The sequence below is a fragment of the Oppia nitens genome, unplaced genomic scaffold, assembly GCF_028296485.1.
Source record: "Oppia nitens isolate AA-2021 unplaced genomic scaffold, nextdenovo-longstitch-racon4-pilon3 scaffold38_pilon_pilon_pilon, whole genome shotgun sequence".
NCBI classification, from domain to species: domain Eukaryota; kingdom Metazoa; phylum Arthropoda; class Arachnida; order Sarcoptiformes; family Oppiidae; genus Oppia; species Oppia nitens.
In genome coordinates, this window is record NW_026533219.1 from 477,501 (window position 1) to 504,882 (window position 27,382).

At 19.3% G+C, this 27,382-nt stretch overlaps 2 protein-coding genes across 3 annotated transcripts in view; one reads left to right on the forward strand and one right to left on the reverse strand.

The window, feature by feature from the left end:
• LOC128957203 (spectrin alpha chain-like) overlaps positions 1 to 744 on the reverse strand; it is a 9,269-nt gene extending 8,525 nt beyond the window's left edge. For both annotated transcript variants that reach the window (XM_054302935.1, XM_054302934.1), the window contains exons 1-2: positions 618 to 744; positions 1 to 317 (exon numbers count right to left, since the gene is read on the reverse strand). The exon at positions 1 to 317 is cut by the window's left edge and continues 177 nt beyond it. In XM_054302935.1, coding sequence (XP_054158910.1) covers positions 1 to 195 — 195 coding nt within the window. In that variant the 5' untranslated portion in view covers positions 196 to 317; positions 618 to 744. The remainder of the gene's footprint in view (positions 318 to 617) is intronic.
• Positions 745 to 13,327: 12,583 nt separating this feature from the next.
• Positions 13,328 to 27,342, forward strand: LOC128957184 (mechanosensory protein 2-like). The gene is made up of 10 exons (XM_054302905.1): positions 13,328 to 13,381; positions 14,002 to 14,085; positions 23,410 to 23,513; positions 24,970 to 24,994; positions 25,161 to 25,248; positions 25,885 to 25,927; positions 26,025 to 26,064; positions 26,153 to 26,372; positions 26,972 to 27,200; positions 27,280 to 27,342. Exons 2-10 carry the CDS (start codon positions 14,070 to 14,072, stop codon positions 27,340 to 27,342), a joined length of 828 nt encoding a protein of 275 aa, XP_054158880.1. The 5' UTR covers positions 13,328 to 13,381; positions 14,002 to 14,069.
• The last annotated feature ends 40 nt before the right edge of the window (positions 27,343 to 27,382 follow it).

A 27,382-nucleotide genomic window follows, 5' to 3' on the forward strand; every position in this document is an offset into this window, starting at 1 on the left:
TTCGTTGATCCACGATTCCAGTTCATCCGCGTCTCGTTTGAAATACTGAAATCGCCGACTGTCCTCTAGTTTCGATCGCTTATCCCGGGCCTCGGATTTGAACTGTGCGTAACGGCCGAGTACTGTCTCCCGCCGTACTTGTATATCATCCACTGATTCCAATATCTTAATGTCTTTTGGCGGCTGTATATCCATAGTGTCTGTCTGTCTGTCTATTAAATTGTGGTCACAATTATCGTGAAAATAGTTGCCGTAATAGTTGCCACCGAAAAATAATTATCTTCAATAATATCTTCAAAAATTAGTGATCCATCTCTCTATGGGATAAACAATTGATAAGACATTTTTAGTATATCATAGATATTATCATCAGATCTTAATTCAATGTCAAATCAATCAATTGGTTGACTATAACAACAACAACAGCGGCGGTGATTAAGATCACCGAAGAAGTGGTTAATCCAATGGGTTGTTGTTGTCGTTGTTGAGGGCGTTGGCTATCAATCAACAACACTGGCCATCGATAGACAACAACAACTATCACCCGAACCCCACCCACGCCCGCCGCACTTGTTGGTCATCCAATTGATTGTTTTTTGTGGACATATATAACTTACCCGATGGTCAAACACCCGATAAATATCTGGTCACTAAAGTTGGCGATCAATTGCCAACACTCTTAACGGATGACTTCATGTAAACTGTATGTATAGTATGTAGTATATAAATGGGTCATAAATAACGTCACATTAATTAATTGTTTTTTTTTAATTTGTTTTATATACTTTATAATAGCTTTATAACTGTTACTATAATTATATATATATATTTTTATAATAATAATACTTAAGTGGGGGGTCTTACTATTAGATGACGTTATTGATTGATCTAAATATTTATTATGTATTTAATATACAGTTTTTTTTATCTGCATTGACCTTCAGTTTAATTATTCAATTGAATGTATTTTTTGTTATATACAGTATATAAATGTATATAATATTTATGTAAAAAATGTTTTACAGTTTTTTTTTTATATTAATTATCTATTATTTATGCGCTTATTATATATGAGTGTGAAATAATTGAAATATTATTAATACATGTGTAATACATGTAACGTTTTTTTTATATAAAAAAAAATTCAATAAATAGTTTTTATGATAATAATTATTATTATTATTATTAATCTTATATTACTGTCAAAAAAAACTTTAAGATTATTTATATACTGTATATTAGTATATGTTTTTTATATAACAGTATAAATATAATTAATATATAAAAAATATAAATATATAAAAATTTCACAAATATGTACAATGTAATTTTTATCATATTTTAAAAAAAAAATAAATAAAATTATAATTAATATATTAGTTATATAATATAATGTATAAATATAATTGAATATAAAAACAAAACTATAAATTTTTAAAAACAAAAAGTTTTTTTTAAATATATTTTTTCGTTAATCAAATATTTATGTATAATTTGAAATTGTATTTACAATTACATGACAAAAATTTTTTTTCATTAATTAAATATATCATAGAAAAATAGTTTTTTTTTTATAAAACAAAACAATTTTTTATACACTATTATTATTTTAAAAATAATTTATAAATGGCATAAAAGTTTTATAGAAAAAAAACAATAAATAATAATTCAATAAACAATAAAATTATTGAATACATAATAAGTATAACTAAACTAACAAACAAATAAAAAAGTTTTATCTTTTATATAATAATAATTTATATATATATAAAAAATATTCATATCATTACATACATAACAATCATTACATTGCTATATATTTTTTTGTTGACAAAAACAATAAATAAGTTATACATATATTTTTTTTATATATCCGGAAGTGTAATATATTTTGATAAATTAATTTAATATAAATTAATACTTATATTACTATATAATATAATATTGTTTACTGTGATAACTACAACAACAACAAAATATATATAATTGTTTGAAAATAAAACTATTATAAAGTTTTTTAAAGCTTTTGTTTTTAATGTATAAGTGTTTACAACAGTTAAAGATTTAATTTATTATTAAAAAAAAAGTTTTACATATTGTTTTGAGCACCGGTATCATCAAAAACATGGAAATACCGTCGCCCATACCCGAGGAGGAGGCGGAAGCCATTGAATACCTGGACGATCCAAAAGTTTTAACCTATAAAACTCCAGGTGCCAGGGGTGCAGGTGCTGGCATTGGTAGTGCTGGTGATGATGATGACGATGACGACATTGATTTAGGACTAACAGTGCCGCCGCCGTCGCCGACCAAACGGGTCCTCTACTTTGATACGATGCCCTCGTGGCTGGAAATGGGTCGTCACCGTAAGGCGTCCAAACAGTTTCGGGAGGGCCCGCAAATGTCGCTAATTAGCACTGTTAAAGGTTTGTTGCTGTTAGTTAGTTAGTGTGTGTGTGTGTGTATGTGTGTGTATGTGTGTGTATGTGTGTGTATGTGTGTGTATGTGTGTGTATGTGTGTGTATGTGTGTGTATGTGTGTGTATGTGTGTGTATGTGTGTGTATATGTATGTGTAATTGTATATATATGTCTGTGTATGTGTGTGTGTGTGTGTGTGTGTGTGTGTGTGTGTGTGTGTGTGTGTGTGTGTGTGTGTGTGTGTGTGTTTAATAATTTTTATTAAAATAGTATTTTTTAAAATTCACTTTACAAATATATCTATAATAATATTTAAAAAAAATTAAAATAGTATCATATATCATAACAATATTTATTATCTATTATAAAATTATTCAAATAAATATTATTTTATAATATGATAATCTTGATATGATAAAATTGGTATAATACTAATAAATTTTAATCTATATAAATCTAATAAATTAATCAAAATGATTGTTATTAATATTTAAATTTTATAAAAAATCATAATTGAAATAATTAACATGCAAATATTATTGATTTTCAATTTTTAAAAATATTTTTACTATAATTACTCTACAATTTTTACAGTATTGTAAATAAGTCATAATGAAATTTGTTTTAATTTTTAAAAAAAACTTGTTTTAAATACCACTTCAAAACTATGATAATATACAATATAATAATATGTAAACTGTTTTTCAAAATACAAAAAAAAATTTTGATGACATATTGTGTCGTTAATCTCTTAAATACATTATTCAAATGTGTATTTATATAAAGTATATAAAGTTTATAATATACTAATACTGTATAATATAAATCTTATATAATATACAGTATATGTATAACTTTTAATATACATATAATATAAATAAAAGTGTTTGACTGTTTGACAATCACCCATTGGGGCTATGTTTTTACTATAGATTATTATTATATACTTAATTATTGGCACATTTTGTAGTAGAAAATATTGGGTGGGGTAGGGGGAGGAAAAAAGTGATTTTAAAATCATATTAAAAATAGAGAGATAGAGAGAGAGAGAGAGAGAGAGAGAGAGAGAGAGACTGAGAGAGAGTAAGTAAATAGTGCCGTCAAATATGCCATTATTTTTAACAACTATACTAGACTTAACTAAAATGATGGAAAGTTGTATAATATATATATATATATTTATATAGATATATACTGTATATATATATATATAACATGGGGTATGGCCTAACATTATTTCCCAATTGTTTATATTAGAAACGATTTTTAATAGACACACAAACATAACCATACATAACTGTGTGCAAACTTGGGATTATATAAATGGTTACTATACATACATATATATATATATATTATATATATATACAGAATATATATATATATACTATACATACATATATCTATATATCCCAAACCATTTACATATACACACAAACAGTAGGATATTCTGTATATGATTTACTGTATGATTCTGTGTGTATGTCTAAAACAAAAATATTAAACATATATATACCGTATAACAGCTTCTCCATCATAACTCCAGTTCCTCTCCCCCTCCCTATCCACCCCCCCCCCAAAAAAATCCATATGTTATTAATAATAATAATATCAAAAATAATACTATAATACTAATACTACTAATAATTTCTAACTACTATTATTGTAATAACTTTTGAGCCGAAAAAAAAATCAAAAGTCAAAAATTATATAATCATATTGTATGCCAATTACTCATCTAATCTATCTTTAACTCTCTCTCTCTCTCTCTCTCTCTCTCTCTCTCTCTCTCTCTCTCTCTCTCTCTCTCTCTCTCTCTCTTGTGTCATGTTTTACATACCAATAAATTTTTGTGATTATTATTATTATTATTGAATAGTTTTTTTTTTGTTGTTGGATAATACCATAAGTTTTATCTTTTTTGAATGATTATAATTGTGATCACTTGATTAAAACACTTTTCAATATACATGTAATAACAACTTCTATAATAATAATATTTGTTGAGTACCATTGTATTTATAATACAATATATATATATAAAGTATATAATGAATCTCCTAATTATTAAGTAGTATAATAATAATAATAATGTTTATTACTTAATAGTGTGTATAATAATATAATACTAACTATAAATAATTATATATTAATTATATTATTACATAATAAGTATCCAAAAAAAAATATTTAAAATAAATAATTATATACATTATATACTTAATGTATTAAAACTTATTATTAGTCTAATTGTTAGCAAACAAACCAAAAGTGATTAAAAGTAATTAAAAAAAAACTTGTGATTAAAATAAATCTCAACCAAAAAAGTGATACTTTTTAAATAATAAAGTTTTTTTTAAAAATAAAAAACTAACTGTTTTTTTTGGTTATTGTTTATCAACCTATCTATTCAACTGTATATATATATATATATATATATATATAAGTGTGAGGACCGACACACCTAATAAATCTCGATGGCCTCGACATCGATGCCATCGATTGTTTCAGATGATAACGATCCCGAAAATACCAACACTAGTGGCCAACAATCACAACACCGACAACAAAGGCAAGTGACGGCACCGCCTACGCCGATACCGGTGCCAAAAATTAGACAAAAAACGCCTCCCTTGCCAGTAACCCCACTATCTAGACAGTCAACAACAAAAGCGGTAACCATACCCATAGCTACATCACCGACATCATCATCATCACAAACAGCTCATATACCTATTGGCCATTTACCAGCGTTTACCACATTTATTGTCGATGATAAACGTAATTTAAATTATTTAAATATATCATATTTTTTTTTTATTAAAAAAATCAATACTTAATAGTATATAATTATTAGAAAAAAATTAATCAAACAATTAATTTTGCTAATCGACTAATTTTGTTTAAATATTTTAATTAATTTATATATTAATTAAATATTTTTATATTATATATTAATTGGCTATTACTATGTGTTTTTTATTTGTTAATTAAAATTAGTGTATAATTTAATATTATTAGTTAATTACTTAATTAGCCGATTTTAATTTTTTTTAGTCAATTAGATATATTATTATTATTATAAATTTATAAATTATTTGTATATTATATAACAGTATTACAGTTTATAATATTTTAATAGAATCTTCAAAAAAATATATATTGAATTATTTTGAAAATAATATTTTTGTTGTTGAAATTATTGTTTAAAATTATTAAAATTATTTATTTAATATAATTAATCTAAATTTTAAATTAAAAACTTATTAAATTAAATTTACTTATTATTATTAACACTGGTTTACAGTTAATAACAATAATAGTCTAATAAAAAAAATAATTTTAAATTATATACAGTTATTATTATTATTATTATAAGCTTACAGTTTATACTATTATAATAATAATATTATAGAAAAATATTTAAAAATAATAATATTAATTTTCATACATTAATTAGATATAAAATGTTAAATTCATAAAATTTTTAAAACACAAATATATTCACATAATTTCCTATAAATATTTTGAAAAATATTTTGTAGTTTTGATTAATTTAAAACAATTTTCTTTAGTTATTATAATTTTATAATATTTTTCAAAAATATTATAATTTTGTTTATAATATAAAATAATTTTTTTTGATTGAATGCATGAATTATTTGAAAAATTTTAAATTAGATTTATTATTATGTTATTTATTATTTATGATACTTTTAGTTTGCATTTATTTAATTTTTGATAAAATAAATTTTAACACATTTAATAAATATTTATATTATGATATGTGATTTATTTATTTTATAAATAAATAACTTTAATATATATATATATATATATATATATACTGTATATATATATCTATATATAATGTATAGAAATTTTACAAATAAATATTATAAATGGTATTACTTTTACATTAATTTTGACATTTTAAAAGTGTAAAACATTTTTATATAATATTTATTTACTTTTATTAATAACTTTTATATATATAGAAATTATTTTGGTTTTAATATATATATATATTTTTCTAAAAAATTATATTTAAAAATTTTACATTAATTTTATTATTTTTTATTAAAAAATTAATAAAATCCTAAAATCTTCGAAAAATTAATGAACAAATACTTATATAGTTTTTATTTTTATTGAAAGAAAAATATTTTTTATTCAAAACATAATATTATAATCTTATGTCACAAATAAAACAAAATAAAAACTTTTTTATATATATTTGAAATAAATTAAAAAATAATTATTATTATAAAAACCAGCTGAGAATGCTATACCAAAACAGCATTGCCAGTACCAAACTTTGACAGACAATAAGATTTTGTTTTTTTATATAAAATTTTAATTTAATAATAATAATAATAATTTACAATATTAAATAAAATTAATATTTTATAAAAAAAACTAGTAAACTTTCATTGATCTTATCCAATGATGATCGTATAATTATATTTTTATTTATAAAAAAAAATTACGTAAAACATTAATTTGTTTTAATTTATTAAACAGTGTATATTTATTAACATTAATTTTAAACTGGAAATAATTTTTTTAAAATTTTAAATATATATTTTAAAAATTTAATATAATTTTAAACTTTCAAACAGCAATGCAAAAGTATTGACAATTACAAATGAAAACACTAAACATAAAAATTTTGGGAAATAATTTAAAACATTTAAAATTATTAAATTTTATTATAAAAAGTTATTCATATTGTATCGAATTAATCTATCAATTATAAAAAAAAACATTTATTTTTATTATTTTATTAATTATTTTTATTATGCATTTCTATAAAATATATTGTGAATATTCAAGATTTGAGTTATCCAAAAATTTAGATTATAATTATAAAAATGATATTTATTTGTCGACCAATAGTTTTTTTAAATATTTATTTACTAAGTAAAAAATTTAATCATTTATATAATATAACAATTAGTTATAAAAAAATTAATTATTGATAATATGAAAAACTATTATTATCATCATCATCTAGAAAGTAATAGTATATTAAATTATTATTTTAGCTAATCTAAAAAATTTCTCACATTTTTTAATTACTTTAACATATCGACTCGTCATAATATAAAAAAATCGATAGCAATAATTTTAAATAGTCAATATGCAATTCACAGCAATTACAACAAAAAATTAAAAAAAATTGCTTTTATTTAACTAAATAATAAAATTTTATACAAGTTTTATTAATAAATATATAGATAACATCAGTTTAGTATAAATAAAGTTTTTTTTATGATTTTTTTCTTATAATTATAAAAAAATTTAGTAAAAATACTGAAAATTTTGTAATTATTACGAAACTTTCATTGGTCTTTTCCAGAGATGATCGTGTAATTATATTTTTTTGAAATATGTATAGTAATAATAATTTTATATAGTAATAATCTATAATAGTCAATAATCATAATATTATTTTTTTTTTGAATTTTTACTTTAATAACTCTGTCAATCATGTCTACAATTTTTTTAAATAATTTTTATTAAATAGTTGACTATATAATTATAAAATTGTTTGATAAAAAATAAAACAGATATACACCCACCCAGTACACAATTGAACCGGCTAAATTACTTTTATATTGCGATCTTTTAAAAAATCTATTGTACTTTTTTGTGATGATCGTGTAATTATATTAATATACACTATATAAAAAAATTGTTTGATTCTTATATTTATTAAATTACATAATACAGTATAGTTATGTCATGTTTTATACTATTTAATTTAAAAAATAATAATTGCAATTAATTGTGTTGCTGCTAAAACAAGTATTTTGAAAAAAGTACTAATAGATAGGGCTTATCATAGATTAGGTTATGAAAGATTTAATTCTGTAATATTGATGGTCATTAAATCGATTAAACCAGAATTTCACAAATCCCTACCCTCTATAACCTCTCACCTTTAAGCCTATTTTGGATAACAATTTAATTTAAGATAAACAAAAATAATTGCTTTAAAACTTGAATTATTAAATGTAGTTTTCATTAAATAAAATACATTGTTTAATAAACTTTTTTTTTTAAATAAAAATATTTCAAATATTAATTTTTCGTAACTTCGATAAAAAATTATTTTATTGAATTTATACTTTAATAATTCTATGTCAATCATGTCTACAATTTTTTTTAAATAATTTTTATTAAATAGTTGACTATATAATTATAAAATTGTTTGATAAAAAATAAAACAGATATGCCCAACCAGTATCCAATTGAACCGGCTAAATTACTTTTATATTGTGATAGTGTTGTTAATTTTTGAATTTCTTTGTTATCAGCATTGGCTATAATCAATTTGTAATCATTTTTACAATTTCCGCTTTCTTTAAATAATAAATTACATTGTTTTTAATTATTGCAAATTTTTAAACAAGATTTTGGATAGTAATTTAATTTGATATATTCATCCATAAATGTTTTGTAACTTGTATTTATCAATTTTTGTTGTCATAGAATCAGTAATGCATTGCTTTATGCATTCATTATTCGATTCTCGATTTTTACATAAATTTCCAACTAATGATTTATAGTATGTTTCTATGCTTATATGATAATAAACATATAATGTGTTAATAATAAGTGTTATTTTTAAAATTTGGATAAATAACTTCATTTTTTTGGATAGTTATATAAAATTTGGATATATCTAATTACTTGAATATTTAAATGTTTATAGTTATTAATTGATACAATAGATTTTAGACTAGTTTTAAAAGCGTGATTTAAAAAAATCATATTTTTTATTGTCTTGATTATAAATATTAATACAATAATAGTCATCTAAAATATCGTATGTAACTGTCTTTGATAATTAATTTTGTATTTTACAATTAAAAACATTAAAGTTTTCCAATTATGCTAATTGTTTACTATAAGTAAAATTATCAAGATTTTCAATAATTATTTCATTATTCTACATTATCATTCACTGTTTTTGAATACAATCTATTGTACTGACTTATACAGTGATTATCGGGTAATATATTTTTATTTCTTAAATTCAATTATTATCAAAAAATTATTATTTATTTCTTTATAGTATCAATTACAGTTATTGTTTCATATTTTAAATAATCATATGTTAGGCTAATACAATCTTTATTTTTACACAATTTTCCAACTAATGATTTTAATATAATAAGCATAAGTAGTATCCGAATTATTTGTTTTAACAATGTGTATTATCCTTAAAATTTGGATAAATAACTTTATTTTTGTGATAGTGTTAATTTAATTTCTTGAATATTAAATTGTTTAAATTTATTAATGGAAACAATTATTTTAGTACGAGTTGCTAAAGCGTGATTTGAAGAAAATATTTTTATTACTTTTTTTTATAAATATTAATACAATAATTTTAATGTCATAAAAAGCAATATTAATCTGAAATATAAGCTTCAAATTATTATGACTATTGAAACACAATTTTATAAAAATATATTTAAATATATTTAGAAAAATCCATTGTATTCTTTTATGATGATCGTGTAAATATATTTTTATTTGTTAAATTAAATAATTATTAAAATAGATTATAATTTATTTTTTAGTTATTGTATTAATATTTTATAAAATAAATATAAAACCATTCCAATTAATATAATTTAATAAAAATTATATATTTTATTAATTTCTATAAAATATAAATTGATATTTGAATACTAGATATTTGAATTTTATCAACTATTTAAATAATTATATTAAATAATTACTACTAATATTAAATCTTATTAAGTAGATTATTGTTAACTATGACATAGAATTATACAATAACTATCTATGTAAATTAGTTGAATTATATTTATTATTGAATTTATTTGAAATTTTTCAAAAAACTAACAAATTATAATTATTAATTATTATATAAAAATTTATTTATTAGTTTTTTAGTTATCCGGTATTGTTGACAACCATGTTATTGTTGAGATGATATTTTATATGTTATTTTTTTCAAATGTATTCTAGGCGAATTTGAAATTCGAATTACGAAAAATTATTTTCCAGACACACAGACACTCTTTTAGATTTCTGTAAACAAAAGTTTGTTTGAAAAAAAACTATACAACAAATAAAAGCTATTTATATATAATTTTATAAAACAATATATTAGAAATAAAATTGCTATTTATCTATAATTTTTTTGTTTTATAAATTTCAAAATATATAACTTTATATACAAAAAAAATAAAAATAATTTTTTTGTCTAATCATTTAAGAGCATTAAAAAAACATTTTTTTTCAAAGTCTACTATAAGTTATAGTCTATAACTCAAAACAACAACAAAAATGCTTTAAAAAATTTTAAAGTCTATTAAAACAGTTTATCACTTAATTATATGTATAATCTGTAATGTTATGTAATGTTATGTAATTTCATGTATATATATATATATATATATGTGTGTATAATGTAAATATCAATTTATAGTATAGCATATTAATTATATAACAGTTTATACTACACTATATATATATATATATCGATATACTGTATATATATATATATAACACAAACAATTTTTAATGATTTAGTTTAAACTAAAAATTAAAAATAATATTTTTAATTATTTTACTATAAATAAAATATTTCAAAAAAAAATTATTCATAGTTTTCCTATTACTTACACTAGACTTGTGATAATACATATAACGGTTTTGGGTTTCGGATTGATTTTTTGTTTTGCTTTTTAATCTATAAAAAAATTCATAAAAATGTTAATATGATATTATTTTATAAAATATATTTTTTTAAAATTATTTAAATTATAAACAAAACAAAAATATTTTACTAATATAAACATTGAATTTAATTTTGAATATAATATTTATATAAATAAATTATTTTTTTTGTTTTAAAATTTAATTTTATAAAAATAATATATATATTAACAATATATATAAACTTTATATATATATATCGGTTTAGTTTTTATTTTTTTTTGTTATGAAAATGATTTCAAAACAAACAACAATAACAAAAAAGTTTTGAAACTTCAATTGAAAATTACAACATCACAGACAATAATAATAATAATAATAATAAAAGTAAAAATATATTTAAATCTCAAACAAACTAAACAAAACAAAAAAATTTATGCGATTTTTATTGTGCATAAAAACACATAAAATTTATATATATATATATGTGTGTGTTTGTGTGATGTACTGTACTATTATTATATGATATATATATGTATATATATATAGTATATATATTACTAGTATTATATGGTATATAATAATTTTTAACTGACACTAAACATATATACAAACATACATTGAATGGCAACTAATCTATTAATAGTTACTTTTAAAATAATATATTAGATATTTGTTGAATATATATATATATATATATATATATATATATATATATATATATATATATATATATTCTTCCAGATATTTGTCAGTCATTTAGTTAGTTATCTGACTGACTGAAAGAGAGAGAGAGAGAGAGAGAGAGAGAGAGAGAGAGAGAGAGAGAGAGAGAGCTATAGATAAGAGTTAGGAATCTGTGTCTTAAATATCACAAAATTTTTGTGTATTTTTTTGGGGCCTATTTTGAGACAGTTTTTTTTGAAAACAAATTAATTGTTTTTTTCACTGTATTGTAGTTTTAGTCTCTCTCTCTCTCTCTCTCTCTCTCTCTGTCCTCAATTTGATTAACACAATTGGTTACACATTATATACAGTATATACTGTATATACTGTATATATATATATATATATTAAAATTTTTTGTTCGTTAACTTAATTTAGTTATTTAGACAAAAAAATAGTATATATATATATAATCATATATATACTGTATATATATATATTGTATATCTAATAATTAACTATCAAAAAAACTAAATTACAATTAAATTTTGTAGAAAACAATAATAAGTTATTTAACTTTAAAAAAAACTATTTTTTAAACTCAAATTTTGTAAACAATTATTTTGGTATCAAAAAAATAAAATAATAACATAAAATAATAAAATTTTTAAACTCAATTTTATACATACAATTAAATATCGCTAGTGTTTAGTACTATAAATAGTTTCACAAATATTTTTCTCTCATTATATATATATATATCACTAAACCATAGAATTTTTCATTACATAAATTCATTGTATATATAATTATATATATATATATATATACAGTATTTACTATGAAAACTATGAAAAAAAATCACAAATTTTTTTTTGCTTACAAAACACATGAAAAACCACTTTTAAAACTGGAAAAAGTATTTAGTGTTCGCACATAACTGAAATATATGTGATATTTTTCCCGGAATATTCTGTGTATAGTAATTGTAATAATAATAATAATAATAATAATTAGTATAATAAGTATAAAGCAAAATAACTAAATAAATATATTATATAATTTTGTTTTTTTTAAATATTATAAATTTAAACATTAATATAATATTTATTATTATTTATAATAGTTATTAGTATACTATTTGAATCAACATTTATTGAATAAATTATTGATAATAATAATAATAATAATAATAATTAAAATAGTGTTTATATATTTATTTAATATTTAACATTGTTTTCAACAACAAAAAAACTGTTTTAGCATGGTTATTTTTTTCTGGTTTATATATATTGTTTGATATTATAATTATATATTTATAAAAATAATTAATTTAATTAATTAACTAATTATTATTATGGAGTATGAAAATAATGACAATATTAATAATAATAGTAATAATAATAATAATATTAATAATGATATGCCGGCCACAACATCATCATCAATGGCCGGCCCTATCAGCCGACCGGTATCGCCCATCGGCTCCGATGTTTGTTCAATGAGGCCTAACATAACATTAAAGGCCTCACAGATGAGTACCGGTTTTACTAACAATCCCGGATCGGTTAAGTCATATGCAACAAAAAATGGTTATTATTATTATTATTTAATTTAATATTAACTACTTATACATATATATATATATAGTATTTATTATTATATTAAATAAAATAAAATTAATTATTATTATAATTAATATATATATATATAATTAATATTAATTATAATAATTATTATATATATGATATAATTATCATTTAGTATACAGAAAAAATAAAATTATTTTTTAAGTAATTTAAAATCTAATAGTAAGAAAATAATTAATTAATTAATTATTATATACATGTATATAATATATAAACTAATTATAATTATCATTATTAATATAATTGTCATTTAGTATACAGAGAAAATAAAATTAATTTTTTTAATTAATTATTTTAAATTATTTAAAATCTAATAGTCATAAAAATAATTAATTAATTAATTATTATATACATGTATAATATATATATATATTAATTATAATAATTATTATTTATATACAGTATGATATAATTATCATTTAATATACAGAGAAAATAAAATTAATTTTTTTAATAATTATTTTAAATTATTTAAAATCTAATAGATCTAAAAATAAATAATTTAATTAATTAATTATTATATACATGTATATATATATATATCATAATTATATACTAAATAGCTCCTAAGCCACAATTGACCAGGGGCAAAAGTATTAAATTGGATTTTTTGGATAAAGAAAGTACATCAATGGATGAATTATGGGGTATATTATTATTATTATTTAATATTATATTAAATTATATATTTATTTATTTTTATAAAAAAAAAATTATAATATCTAATATACAAAATATTAATATATATAAATATATTTAAAATATATAACAATTATATTAAATTTATTAATTATTATTTAAAATATTATTATGCTAATTTTTTGTTTTTGCAACAATAAAACAAAATAATATTATCAATAATTTCATCATATATTGTAGACTTCATCTATAATATAATATTTTTATTTATTTATTTATTTTTTTGGTTTGAAATTTTTATATATATTATCTATATGTTGTAATCTGAAATATTTTTTTTAATAATTTAAATTATCATTATATATATATATAAAAAATGTTTTTTTTCTACCCAATAACTAAAACAATAAATATATGGTACAAACAATCACTTAATGTTACTTTAATATATATATAATATATTGCTAAAGTAGTCAATGGTTACTTTATATTATATATATATAACTAAATATATATATTATTATTATATATATTGATATATAAATTTTTGTGAGTCATTTTAATGTAATTTATTAATGTATTTATAAATATTAAATATTATATATAATATAAAATAGAGATTCTGATTAAATATATATTTTTTTGTGTATTATATATATATATATAATGTTATATTAAATATTATATATATATATTTTTTGTATATTAAGCCTAATATAATACTTGCATTTAAAAAGATTAAAATATTTGCTTTTATTTGTATTATAATAATACTATTAATACTACTACTATTGACAATATTTATAATAATAATATAAATATTGTAAATATACTATTATTATTAACATACAAATAGATATTTTTCCTATTATTATTGATGGTTTATATATACTGTATATAATATATATATATATACATACAATATATATATATATGATTTTTACTTATAAACTATTATCGATGATTGAACCTATTAATGGAAATTATTATTATTATATTAGCAAATAATATATTATATATTAGTTTTTTTTATTATTGATATTACAAGAATATTCTGTATATAATATTTAATATATATATATATATATATCAGTAAAAAAAACAAAAACAAAATTATTATAATTATATTATTACAGTATTATTAATAATAAGAAAAAAAACATGAAATTAACATAATATTTATTTAGTGTCTAAAATAATTATATTTATATAATTAATTAATTAATTAATTATTATTATTTATTTATAATAATAATGATAACATCGATGCAACTTGAAAATCTAGATAATAAAAACTATAATAATAATAATAATAATAATGATAATAATAATAATATTAAAAATATTAGTGGGACAGCCATTAATAAACGCCATGTCCACCAACACCAACAAAGCAAAAAACATTTTAACGATGCCATTGCATGTATGTCTCAATTATTATTATTATAATTATTTAGTTAAATTTATTAATATAATAATTTTTTAGTAGTAGTAATAATAATAATTATAATTATAGATAATATAAAATTAATTATTAGTAGATTTTAATAACTATAATATAAATTAATATATAAATGTATTCAATATATGTGTGTATAAAATGAGTTTAAAATTTTATTATTTATTTATTTTTTTGTTACCAAAAAAAATTAATTGTTTTTAAAATAATAATAATATATAATATATAATATATAATATATAATATATAATATATAATATATAATATATAATATATAAAATAAAATTAATTATTATTAGATTTTAATAACTATAATATATATTAATATATCTTCAATATATGTGTGTATAAAATGAGTTTAAAATTTTATTATTATTTTTTTTACCAAAAATAATTGTTTTAAAAATTGAGTTTTAAAAAAATCAGTTTTTTAAAAAAAACTCAAATAACTTTATAAATAAATTGTAAATAATAGTAAAACAGTAAATTATTTTATTGATAGTTAATTATTATATACAATATAAATAGTAAAGTATATAAAGAAAATAATTGAATGATATTTGAATATAACTTATTATATTTATATATATTTTTCACTTTAAAAAAATTAAGTAATAATTTAATATATATAAACAAATTGAGTTAGAAATTTACACACATTTTTTTTGTTGCCAAATAATAGCCACAAAAAAAATTTATTTGAATTTTTCTAACACTTTATTACTTTTCAAATATAAAGTATATATATTTTTTTTATTAAATAAATATGTTTTATAAACAATTAATATTTATTATTATATTTTATTTGTATTTTTAATCTTAATTTACTACAGTATATATATAGTTAACTAACAATATATATAATTTTATTTATTTATTTATATTTGTTTTTTTTAACTTTTTTTAAAAATATATATATATCTTTATTTAAATTAGTATAATTTTATTTTATTTTTAACAGTTTTAATCATTACTGCAAAAATCTAATTAACAATTTATTTTTATTTTGTAACTTTCATATATATATATATTTTTTGTTAAATATCATATCATATCAGATATATATATATATATTACTGTAAAATGTGTATACAATTTGTGTGAATCATTATACCCACTATCGGGAGTTAATGTGTTGTAAATATAGTTAAACAGAGAGAGAGAGAGAGAGAGAGAGAGAGAGAGAGAGAGAGAGAGAGAGAGAGAGAGTTAAAAAAAAGTTTTTAAACAACGATAAAAATCTACACAAAAACAAAATTACTTTCAAAATATAACAAAAATGCAATTTCACTATAATTTTATGATTTTGAAGAGGAAAACAGTGAAATCTATTTATATATATATATCGTATATACAGTATATATATAATAAAAATTTTTAACAAACATTACACACACACAGAAAACTATTTGTTTGTTTTACTTAGATATTGTACAGTATATCTATTATTATACTTATATACTGTATATATATATATATATATATATTGTATATTACTTGATATATATATATATATATATATATATATATATATAGTCTCTTATAGAGAAAGTCTATTATAATTTTAAGTTTTGTTATTAGGATTTTATATTATAAACTATAAAGTATTTGTATAAATAGTATAAATAGTTTTTATTTTGTTTGTAAAAATTTTAGTTTATATTACTTAAAAACAATTAAGAAAAATAAAATAATTTAATATATATTTAAATTAAAAATTATATACAAATTTTGTATATTTATTGACTTATATATATATATATACAGTATATACTAAAAACACTTATTATTATTTGCATATCTAATGGTATAATATACTAGAAAAATGTAATTAAAAACTTTTATTATAAATATATATAATACAGAATTTAATATAAAGTTTATATAAAGTTTATAATTACTAACAGTTTTTGACTTTTTTTATTTTAATTTTAATTAAAGAGTATTCATTCATTCATTAACTTTAATTTTGATGTCATTTAATATACCAAACAATTTTGTATTTGTATTATATATATATACAGTATTTAATATATATTATAATATATACAGTATGTGTTTGGATGACACCAATTGAAAATAAAACGACAGGTGCTATGAATATACTGTATATATATATATAATATAAGTGTGAAATAATTGTCACTTTTAAATACTTGTATTATATTTGCTCTATTGTTGACTATAGAGTGACACAACATTTTTTTGTCTGTCTGTCTAACTGTCTGTCTGTCTGTTTGTCTGTTTGTCAATCAGTTTTGCATTCATTCATTGAAAGTCTATTAAAGACTAGAAAAATAATTTCATATAATATACTGTATAACTAAATAAGTCTTAATTAAATTATTTTTGTTTTTTTTAATTTTATTTTTGGTTCAAATATAACACAATTAAACAGCAGGAAAATTTAATTTAAAAATCTAAATAAAATTTTGATACAATTTTTATTGGACCCCAGTTTTTTTTGTGGGTTAGGTATATATATATATATATATATTGATATATATATATATATATCGTATATACTGTATATCTACCACATCATTATCAATGATCATCACTAAGCGCTTATGTATGCGTAAAAATATTTTACCACATTATGTGTACAGTATGAATGTGTGTATGTGTGTGTATATATATATATATATGTGTGTGTGTGTGTGTGTGAGTGTGTGTGTGTGAGTATGTGTATGTATGTGTTGTGTGTGTGATTATGTGTATGTGTATATATATATATATATATATGTGTGTGTGTGTGTGTGAGTATGTGTATGTGTGTGTGTGTGTATGAGTATGTGTATGTGTGTGTGTATGAGTATGTGTATGTATATATATATATATATATATATATTTGCGATGAAATCAATCTCCTAAATGATGAATTCAGCACAAAAAATATAAATAAAAAAAATATCGAGAGATTATATAACACATAATAGTCAACTATAAGATAAGTTTCACTACAGTATAGTAACAAATACAATGAATTTTTATTGTTGTAGTTATTGACTACAAGTTTGCTTTTTTTAAAAAAAAATTACTAAAATATATATAAACAATATTATTCATTGTTTATATATATATTTGTATTTTATAATAAAACAAAATTAACGGCTACTTATCAGTTGTCAAAATCAATGTGTGTGTGTGTGAGTATGTGTGTGTATGTGTGTGTATGTGTGTGTATGTGTGTGTGTATGTGTGTGTATGTGTGTGTATGTGTGTGTATGTGTGTGTATGTGTGTGTATGTGTGTGTATGTGTGTGTATGTGTGTGTGTGTGTGTATGTGTATGTGTATGTGTATGTGTATGTGTATGTGTATGTGTATGTGTATGTGTATGTGTATGTGTATGTGTATGTGTATGTGTATGTGTATGTGTATGTGTATGTGTATGTGTATGTGTATGTGTATGTGTATGTGTATGTGTATGTGTATGTGTATGTGTATGTGTATGTGTATGTGTATGTGTATGTGTATGTGTATGTGTATGTGTATGTGTATGTGTATGTGTATGTGTATGTGTATGTGTATGTGTATGTGTATGTGTATGTGTATGTGTATGTGTATGTGTATGTGTATGTGTATGTGTATGTGTATGTGTATGTGTATGTGTATGTGTATGTGTATGTGTATGTGTATGTGTATGTGTATGTGTATGTGTATGTGTATGTGTATGTGTATGTGTATGTGTATGTGTATGTGTATGTGTATGTGTATGTGTATGTGTATGTGTATGTGTATGTGTGTGTAAGTGTTAAACGTTAGTATACTGTTTATGTGCCAAATAGTCACTTAGAAACTATTGATTGTATGATATATTTTTATATACATTAATAATTATTACTAAACAATAGAAATATTTATTAAATTAAGTTTTATTTTCTATTTAATATTTAGTTTAAAAATAATAATAATAATAATAATAATAATAATAATTATAATAAACTTAATACATTACCATACATTTTGTCAATTTTTAAAATTTAAATTAAACATTTAATATATTATTAAAACAAAATTTATTAAAAATAATATAGGAAATAATTAAGTTATTTGATATTATTTAGATGACTCTAATAATATTTAAAAAAAAACAATTAACTATCAAAAGTAAAGGTATAATAATTATGACAGTTTATAAATATAGTTAAATAAATAAAAAATAAATTTAGGATTAATTTATAAAAATTTATTATATTTAGTAACTATTAAATAAAATAGCATTTTATATATAATGATATTTTTAGTTCAAAAGTTAAAAAGTTTATAATAAATATATAAAATTTTAAATTAAAAAGATAATAATATAATATAAATCTAATTTTGCATTTTGAATAAAATATAGATTAATTAATTTAATTAATAATAGAGTAATTTGAATATATTGTAGATTAATATCATTTTTTTATTAATTAATTGCCTATTAATTAAATTTAAAAAAAATATATTTCTATAAATAATAATAATTTATTAATATAATATTTTTTAAATTTAAATAATTTTCATAAATATATTTATTGTTGTAAAAAATAACATATATATACAGTATATTTATATATATTATATTGATTTTATATTTTACTTATCTATTTTATATATATATTTGTTATTAGAAAAAAATGTTATAAACTTAATAATAATAATAATAATAGTTTTGTAAAGTTTAATAAACTTTTTGTGTTGTTGTTGTTATTATTGATAAAATATAAAAAAAATCCATATATTTTATGTATATATATAAATAATTTTGTATAATAACAATGATATTACAATATACTATACTATTGATATACAGGTATTAAAATAATATCTAACACATACACCCATTGGGTGCTAAGGTTTATCCCCTTAATATATTGTATATAACTGTATATATGTTTGAATGAGAGCACCGGTAGTTTGGTTTTATCAACAAAAACTGATTGACTGACTCCAGAGTCAGAAAACACTGTTTGCTTCGCTGGTCTCTCTCTCTCTCTCTCTCTCTTTCATACAAATACTGTATATATTGTAACCAAAGACAACCCACAAAAACGATACAAACTATCGACTAAATAGTCAGAGAGAGAGAGAGAGAGAGAGAGAGAGAGAGAGAGAGACAGAGAGAGAGAGAGAGACAGAGAGAGAGAGAGAGAGAGAGAGCACTGGTATTACTATTACTATTATTATTATCACAAACACATACATATCCTATCACTGCTTATGTATATACCGTACAGTCTATCTGTAGTACAGATTCTGTACAATAATATATATTTTTGGTATACTTTTCAATACAACAACAAAAAACCAGTAGTCATTGTTATGGGTTGTACTGTACATAACATAACATTATAACAGTGTATATACAGTATATATTATATATATAATATAACATTATATATAAGTGTGTGAGTGTATAGATATATATAGATATGTATATAAATTTATATTTATTATATAAACAAATATATATTTAAAAATATATCTATAAATATATATATATATATTTAAAAATGTGTCTCATTTTTATTATATTAATTTAAAGCACTTCAATGAGAAAATAATAATTTAAAAAAAAAATTTTTATATATAAACATTTCAAAAATAAAATTTGTTTATATTTTTTGTGTATATTATTGATACAAAATTTATCAATTTTTTTTTGTTGTTTGATATAAACCAGTAAAATATTTTTATTTTTAAATTTTTAATTTTTTGTCGAAAATGACATTTAGTTTGTTTTTATTTTATAAATTATACTAATAATAATAATAATAATAACATCATCATCATTACATTTATTGATGATTAATATCAAAATTGTTATTAAAAAAACATTAAAAATTGTTTATAATTTTTTTTAATTGCAAATTATTTTTAAAAAAATACATTTAAAAACTAATATATATTTATATTAAAATATTTTCTATAAAAAAAATTCTACTATTAATATTAAAAATCAAACTAATGTTTATCAAAAATATTAATTAATTAAATAAATATTTTAATAATTTAGATAATTAAAAACTCGATAATATTAATAAATACTATTAAATTAAATACAATAATATTTTAATAATAATAATAAAAATAAATATATTATGAACCACCTGGGTGAAAGTTGTTGTGTGTAAAGTGATAATGATTATACTAGTGTCTAGTAATTAATTAATTATTTTTTTTAAAATTAATTAATTAAAAAATAATTATATAATATGAGTGTAACAACAGGTAGTGGTGGTGGTGGTGGACATCCACCACATTATGGCCACCAATTGACTACAGCATCCAAAGATCCTAAGCTATCCTTTCATAGCGATGATGAAGGTTTGGGTGATTGAAATATAAAAATTAAAATTTATTTAATTAAAATTAATTATAACAACAAAAAATAAAATAATAATAAATTATGTTATAGTTTTTTTCCCGTAAATTTTTTAAAAATCAATATATATATATATATTTAATTTATTTTTTTTTTTGATTAAATAAATTAGTAATTTATAAAAATATTTTTTTGATTAAACAAATTAGTGATTTATGAAAATATTTTTTAAAAAAATTATTGATTTTATTAAACAAATTAGTAATTTATGAAAACATTTTTTTGTTTATAAATTATTGATTTTATTTGAATTCCGATAATATGTTTATTAAATGTTGATTTTTTTTCCTCTCATATATATTAATATATTATAATAAATATTTTTATATATTATTATTATATATATATAAATTATATTTATTATATTATTTGCTTTCAATATATAAATTATATTTATTATATTATTTTCAGTAAATATATAATTTTGTTGTTGTTGAATAATTTTATCAATATTTATAATATAATTATTTATAATACTATATGAATAATATTTATTAATGAATTAATAAACTAATAATAATATTAAACTAATTATTGAATGAAAATAATAATTATTATTATTATATACAGTATTTTTTATATGACTAAAATCAATTAGTGTAATGTAATTGTATTTTTATGTAATTTTTTTGTTTGCAAATACATTACAAATGTATTAAAATAACTATTTTAATAACTATTAAAATAACATTATATAATACTGTATAATATTAGCAATAATAATATAATTATTATTATTTTTAGAAATCTTATATTTTAATAAATAATAAAAAAATTAGAATTTATTTATATCTCACAAAAATATATATTTAAGTAATTTTTAAAAAAAAATTATTTTTCTACATTTATAATGATAAATTATCAACTAATCAATTATCAAAATATAATTGACACAATTTGGCTGTCATAACAATTTAAAAAAAAAAAAAAATAATTTAATACTATTTATAAAAATGCAAATATTATTTTATTGATTATAGTTGTTTATGTTGTGTATAAACTAATTAAATTTATTATTTTTATTTATTTTTTTATAAAAATTATAATATATTTAATCATATGATGTGTTATTGTTATTGTTAAAAAAACTATAAAATTATATATATTAAAAAAAAATTATTTATTTTTTTAAAAAAAGCTAAACACAAAACCACACAAACAATAACTTAATAATAAATTTTTATTGAATAAAATTTCTATTGTTATTATATGTGAATGAAATTAAATTAATATATAATTCTATAGTTATTATATATACTATTGTATTGAAATATATATTATATTTATATATATATAATATAAATCCAAATATTCTTTAATACAATAGTATATAATAATATCTATAGAATTATAAACTATATTAATAAATATATACATAATAAGTATGATAATTGAAAATCACAAAAATTTTAACTTTAATTTTTTTTTGTTAATTTTTTTTTGTTAATTTTTTGTTTGTCTATCTATCTAACTGTCTATCTAACTGTCTATCTGTCTATTATAGCAACAGTTGGCGAGAGTCCAGGTCTCTGTGCATTTCTATTGACAGTCATCTCTGTGATACTAATCATTGTCACTCTGCCCTTCTCATTGTTTCTATGTATTAAGGTATGGTATGTTTTATATACTGTAATAGAGAGTAACTGTGCCCAACATAATACAGTAATAATCATCAGCATCCCTGTCCACATATTATAATATTCCCCCATTCTCTATAACAATTGATTTTTTTTTGGCATCTCATATAAACAAACATGCACACATATACACACATACACATATACACACATACACATATACACACATACACATATACACACATACACATATACACACATACACATATACACACATACACATATACACACATATACACACATATACACACATATACACACATACACATATACACACATACACATATACACACATACGCATATACACACATATACACACATATACACACATATACACACATATACACACATATACACACATATACACACATATACACACACACATACATACATACACACATATACACACATACACACACATACACACATACATACACATACACACACATACACACACATACACATACATACACATACATACACATACATACACATACATACACACACATACACACATACATACATACGGATATATTATTGGATATAGAAATCTGTCTAAAACTGTATTCCCATCCCTTTTCCTCCTCAAACCGATCCCTTTCCTCATTACACAACAATTTGAAACATTTTATTTTGCGGTTACATTACTTGATTGAAACGCTTCCCACACACACACACACACACACACACACACACACACACACACATCACTCACATTATTATTGATACATAAAATTAGTTTCAAATTTATACAGTATTTTGTCACTTACTTTGATAAGACACTTATCTTTCACTTTTTATTTTTAATTATTCAAAAATAAAATAAAAATAAAGTACTTAATTATATACTGTATATACAATATAAATATGTTTTTATTTTACTTATATTAATAATAATGCCTATTATTATCATATTATATATATATAGCATAATAATTTAATAAACCATTGTTTGTTTTAGCACACAATTAGTTTTTCAAAAGTGAAAATATTCAACAAAAAAACAATTAACTGTTAATTAGCACTTAATTTTTAATTATTTAGTTAATTAACTCTAGTGTGTGTGTGTGTGTGTGTGTGTGTGTGGGTTTATAAACTAAAATTTTCATATTCATACCCCAATAATTAATGATAATAAATAAATAACACAAAGTTCAACTAATAATACAGTATTATATAAACAATTTTATAAGCAAAAAAAATTTCAAACTTTTAAAATAAACATTTTTTTTGATAAACAATTTATTATATATATATAAAGATATAATACAATAATAATAAACTATATATATATATATATACAGATAAAAAATTAATAAATTTTTATATACATTGACTATTATTATTATTATTCCTAACTATTATTATTATTTTAAATTATTATTATTATTATTAACTATTATTATTATTATTATTATCTATTACAGGTAGTACAGGAATATGAGAGAGCAGGTAAATCAATAAAAAAATTTTTTTATTTATTTATCAAAAAACAATAAATTAATAAAATAATATCAATAATTAATTTATATATTTTATTTTATATTAACATTTATCTATCAATATTTGTTTTGTAATTTATTTATTTATTCAATTATTGTTTAATTTTTTTTAATAGTTATATTCCGATTGGGTCGTCTAGTTAGGGGTGGCGCCAAGGGACCTGGCATATTTTTTATAATACCATGTATCGATTCATATTGCAAGTAAATAATAATAAATAATAATAATATATTAAATATTTTTTTACAAAAAATTAAAATTATAATAGTATACTGTATATAAAATTTTAATTTTTGTTGTTGTTGTTGTTGTTGATAATATGATAATTTAATTTTTTACTGTTTTATATATATACTTATAGTATTTTTATCTAATTATTTTATTTTTTTATAAATAGCATAATATAAATTTTGATGAAAAAATAATAATTTTGTATAAATTAATTGTTTACAGTGATATATATATTAATATAATTCAAAATAACATTATATTAAATAATAATAATAAAATAAATTAAAAATTCATTTTATTTATCAGTTATTATTTATTTATTTTTATATCAATTTATAATAGACACTACTGATAAACAAAAAATTTATTTTATTATTATTATTATTATTTAATATTATGTTATTTATTTTAAACTGAATTAATATATATATACTGTATATATATATATATATATATATCAATTCAATTTCAATTTCATTAAAAAAAAACATGATTATCATAAAACTGTATAAATGAAAAAAAATTATTAGCATTATATAATATATTATAAAAAAAAATTAATTATTTAAATTAAATTTTATTTTATTTTTTTGTTTGACAAAAAATAGGGTTGACTTACGAACCGTTAGCTTTGATGTACCGCCACAAGAGGTATATATATATATAAACTTATTATATATCCTATAAATATTATAATTTAATTATTTAAAAAAAAATTAATTTAAATTTTTTTTTAATTCAAAATTAGATATTATCTAAAGATTCAGTTACTGTTGCCGTCGACGCCGGTATAGTATATAAAAACTTTTTAAATTAATTAAAAAAAACTTATTAATTATTATTATCATTGAAAACAACACCAACACCGGGGGACAGTCGTCTACTATCGGATAAGCAACGCAACGGTTGCGGTCAGTAATGTCGAAGATTATGGCCGCAGTACTCGGCTGTTGGCGGCGACAACATTGCGCAACGTTTTGGGCACCCGTGACTTGGCTCAGATACTTAGCGAAAGGGAGTCCATATCGCATATGATGCAGTCATCCTTGGATGAGGCAACTGATCCATGGGGTGTCAAAGTGGAAAGGGTCGAAATGTATGTCCATTTTCATATAACAAGTAGTATGACCACCACACACACACACACACCCACCAACAACAAGTATAGGTGTCTAGATTGGGGGAAGGGAGAGAGGATAGGGGGTGTTAGATTACAACTACTATACCTGATGTGTCCAAAAGTTTTTTAAAAATTTTTTTTTAATATAAGTGATAATAAAAATTTCTATTTATTTAATTTAATATATATTTTATATATCTTTTTTGTTGTTGACTTGCATAGAGATTAAACATCAAAAAATTATTAATTAATTAATGATATTGATATATATATTAATTATTAAGTATAAGTATAAGTATAATATTAATTATTATATATGTATATATAATTAATTTAATTTTTAATATTTAGTTAGAATTTTTTTAACATCAAAAACAAAAATATAATTAGTTTTAAAAAAATTATTTATATATAACTAATATTATATATATATATACAGTATTAATACATTATTAAACAATTTAAAGGTCACACTATTTTTTTCATTTATAATATATCTAATGTTTATTTTTTTTGTTTAATTACAACTATTATTAATAATTATTAATAAAATATTAATTCATATATTTATACAGAAAAGATGTCAGACTACCCGTCCAATTGCAACGGGCAATGGCTGCCGAAGCCGAGGCCGCCCGCGAGGCCAGGGCTAAGGTTATAGCAGCCGAAGGCGAACAACGGGCTTCGCGGGCACTGAAAGAGGCGGCCGATGTCATAGCGGATACACCGGCCGCTCTGCAGCTCCGGTATCTCCAGACACTCAACTCGATTGCGGCCGAAAAAAATTCAACCATTGTTTTCCCGGTACAGTAGTAGTAGTTATTTATAATAATAATTATTATTTTGCTGTTAATTATTATAATTATTATTATTATTATTTTAGATACCAATGGACTTATTCAAGGGTTTCCTAAAACGCGAGGAAATAGCTTCAAGAGCCTCATAATTACCTATTAATATATATATATATATATATATATATATAT

Excerpts from the sequence above, each read along its gene's own strand:
- LOC128957184 (XM_054302905.1), top strand. Across the intron at positions 24,995-25,160 it reads ACAGGAATATGAGAGAGCAG|TTATATTCCGATTGGGTCGT; the intron begins GTAAATCAATAA and ends TTTTTTTAATAG. Across the intron at positions 26,373-26,971 it reads AAAGTGGAAAGGGTCGAAAT|AAAAGATGTCAGACTACCCG; the intron begins GTATGTCCATTT and ends ATATTTATACAG.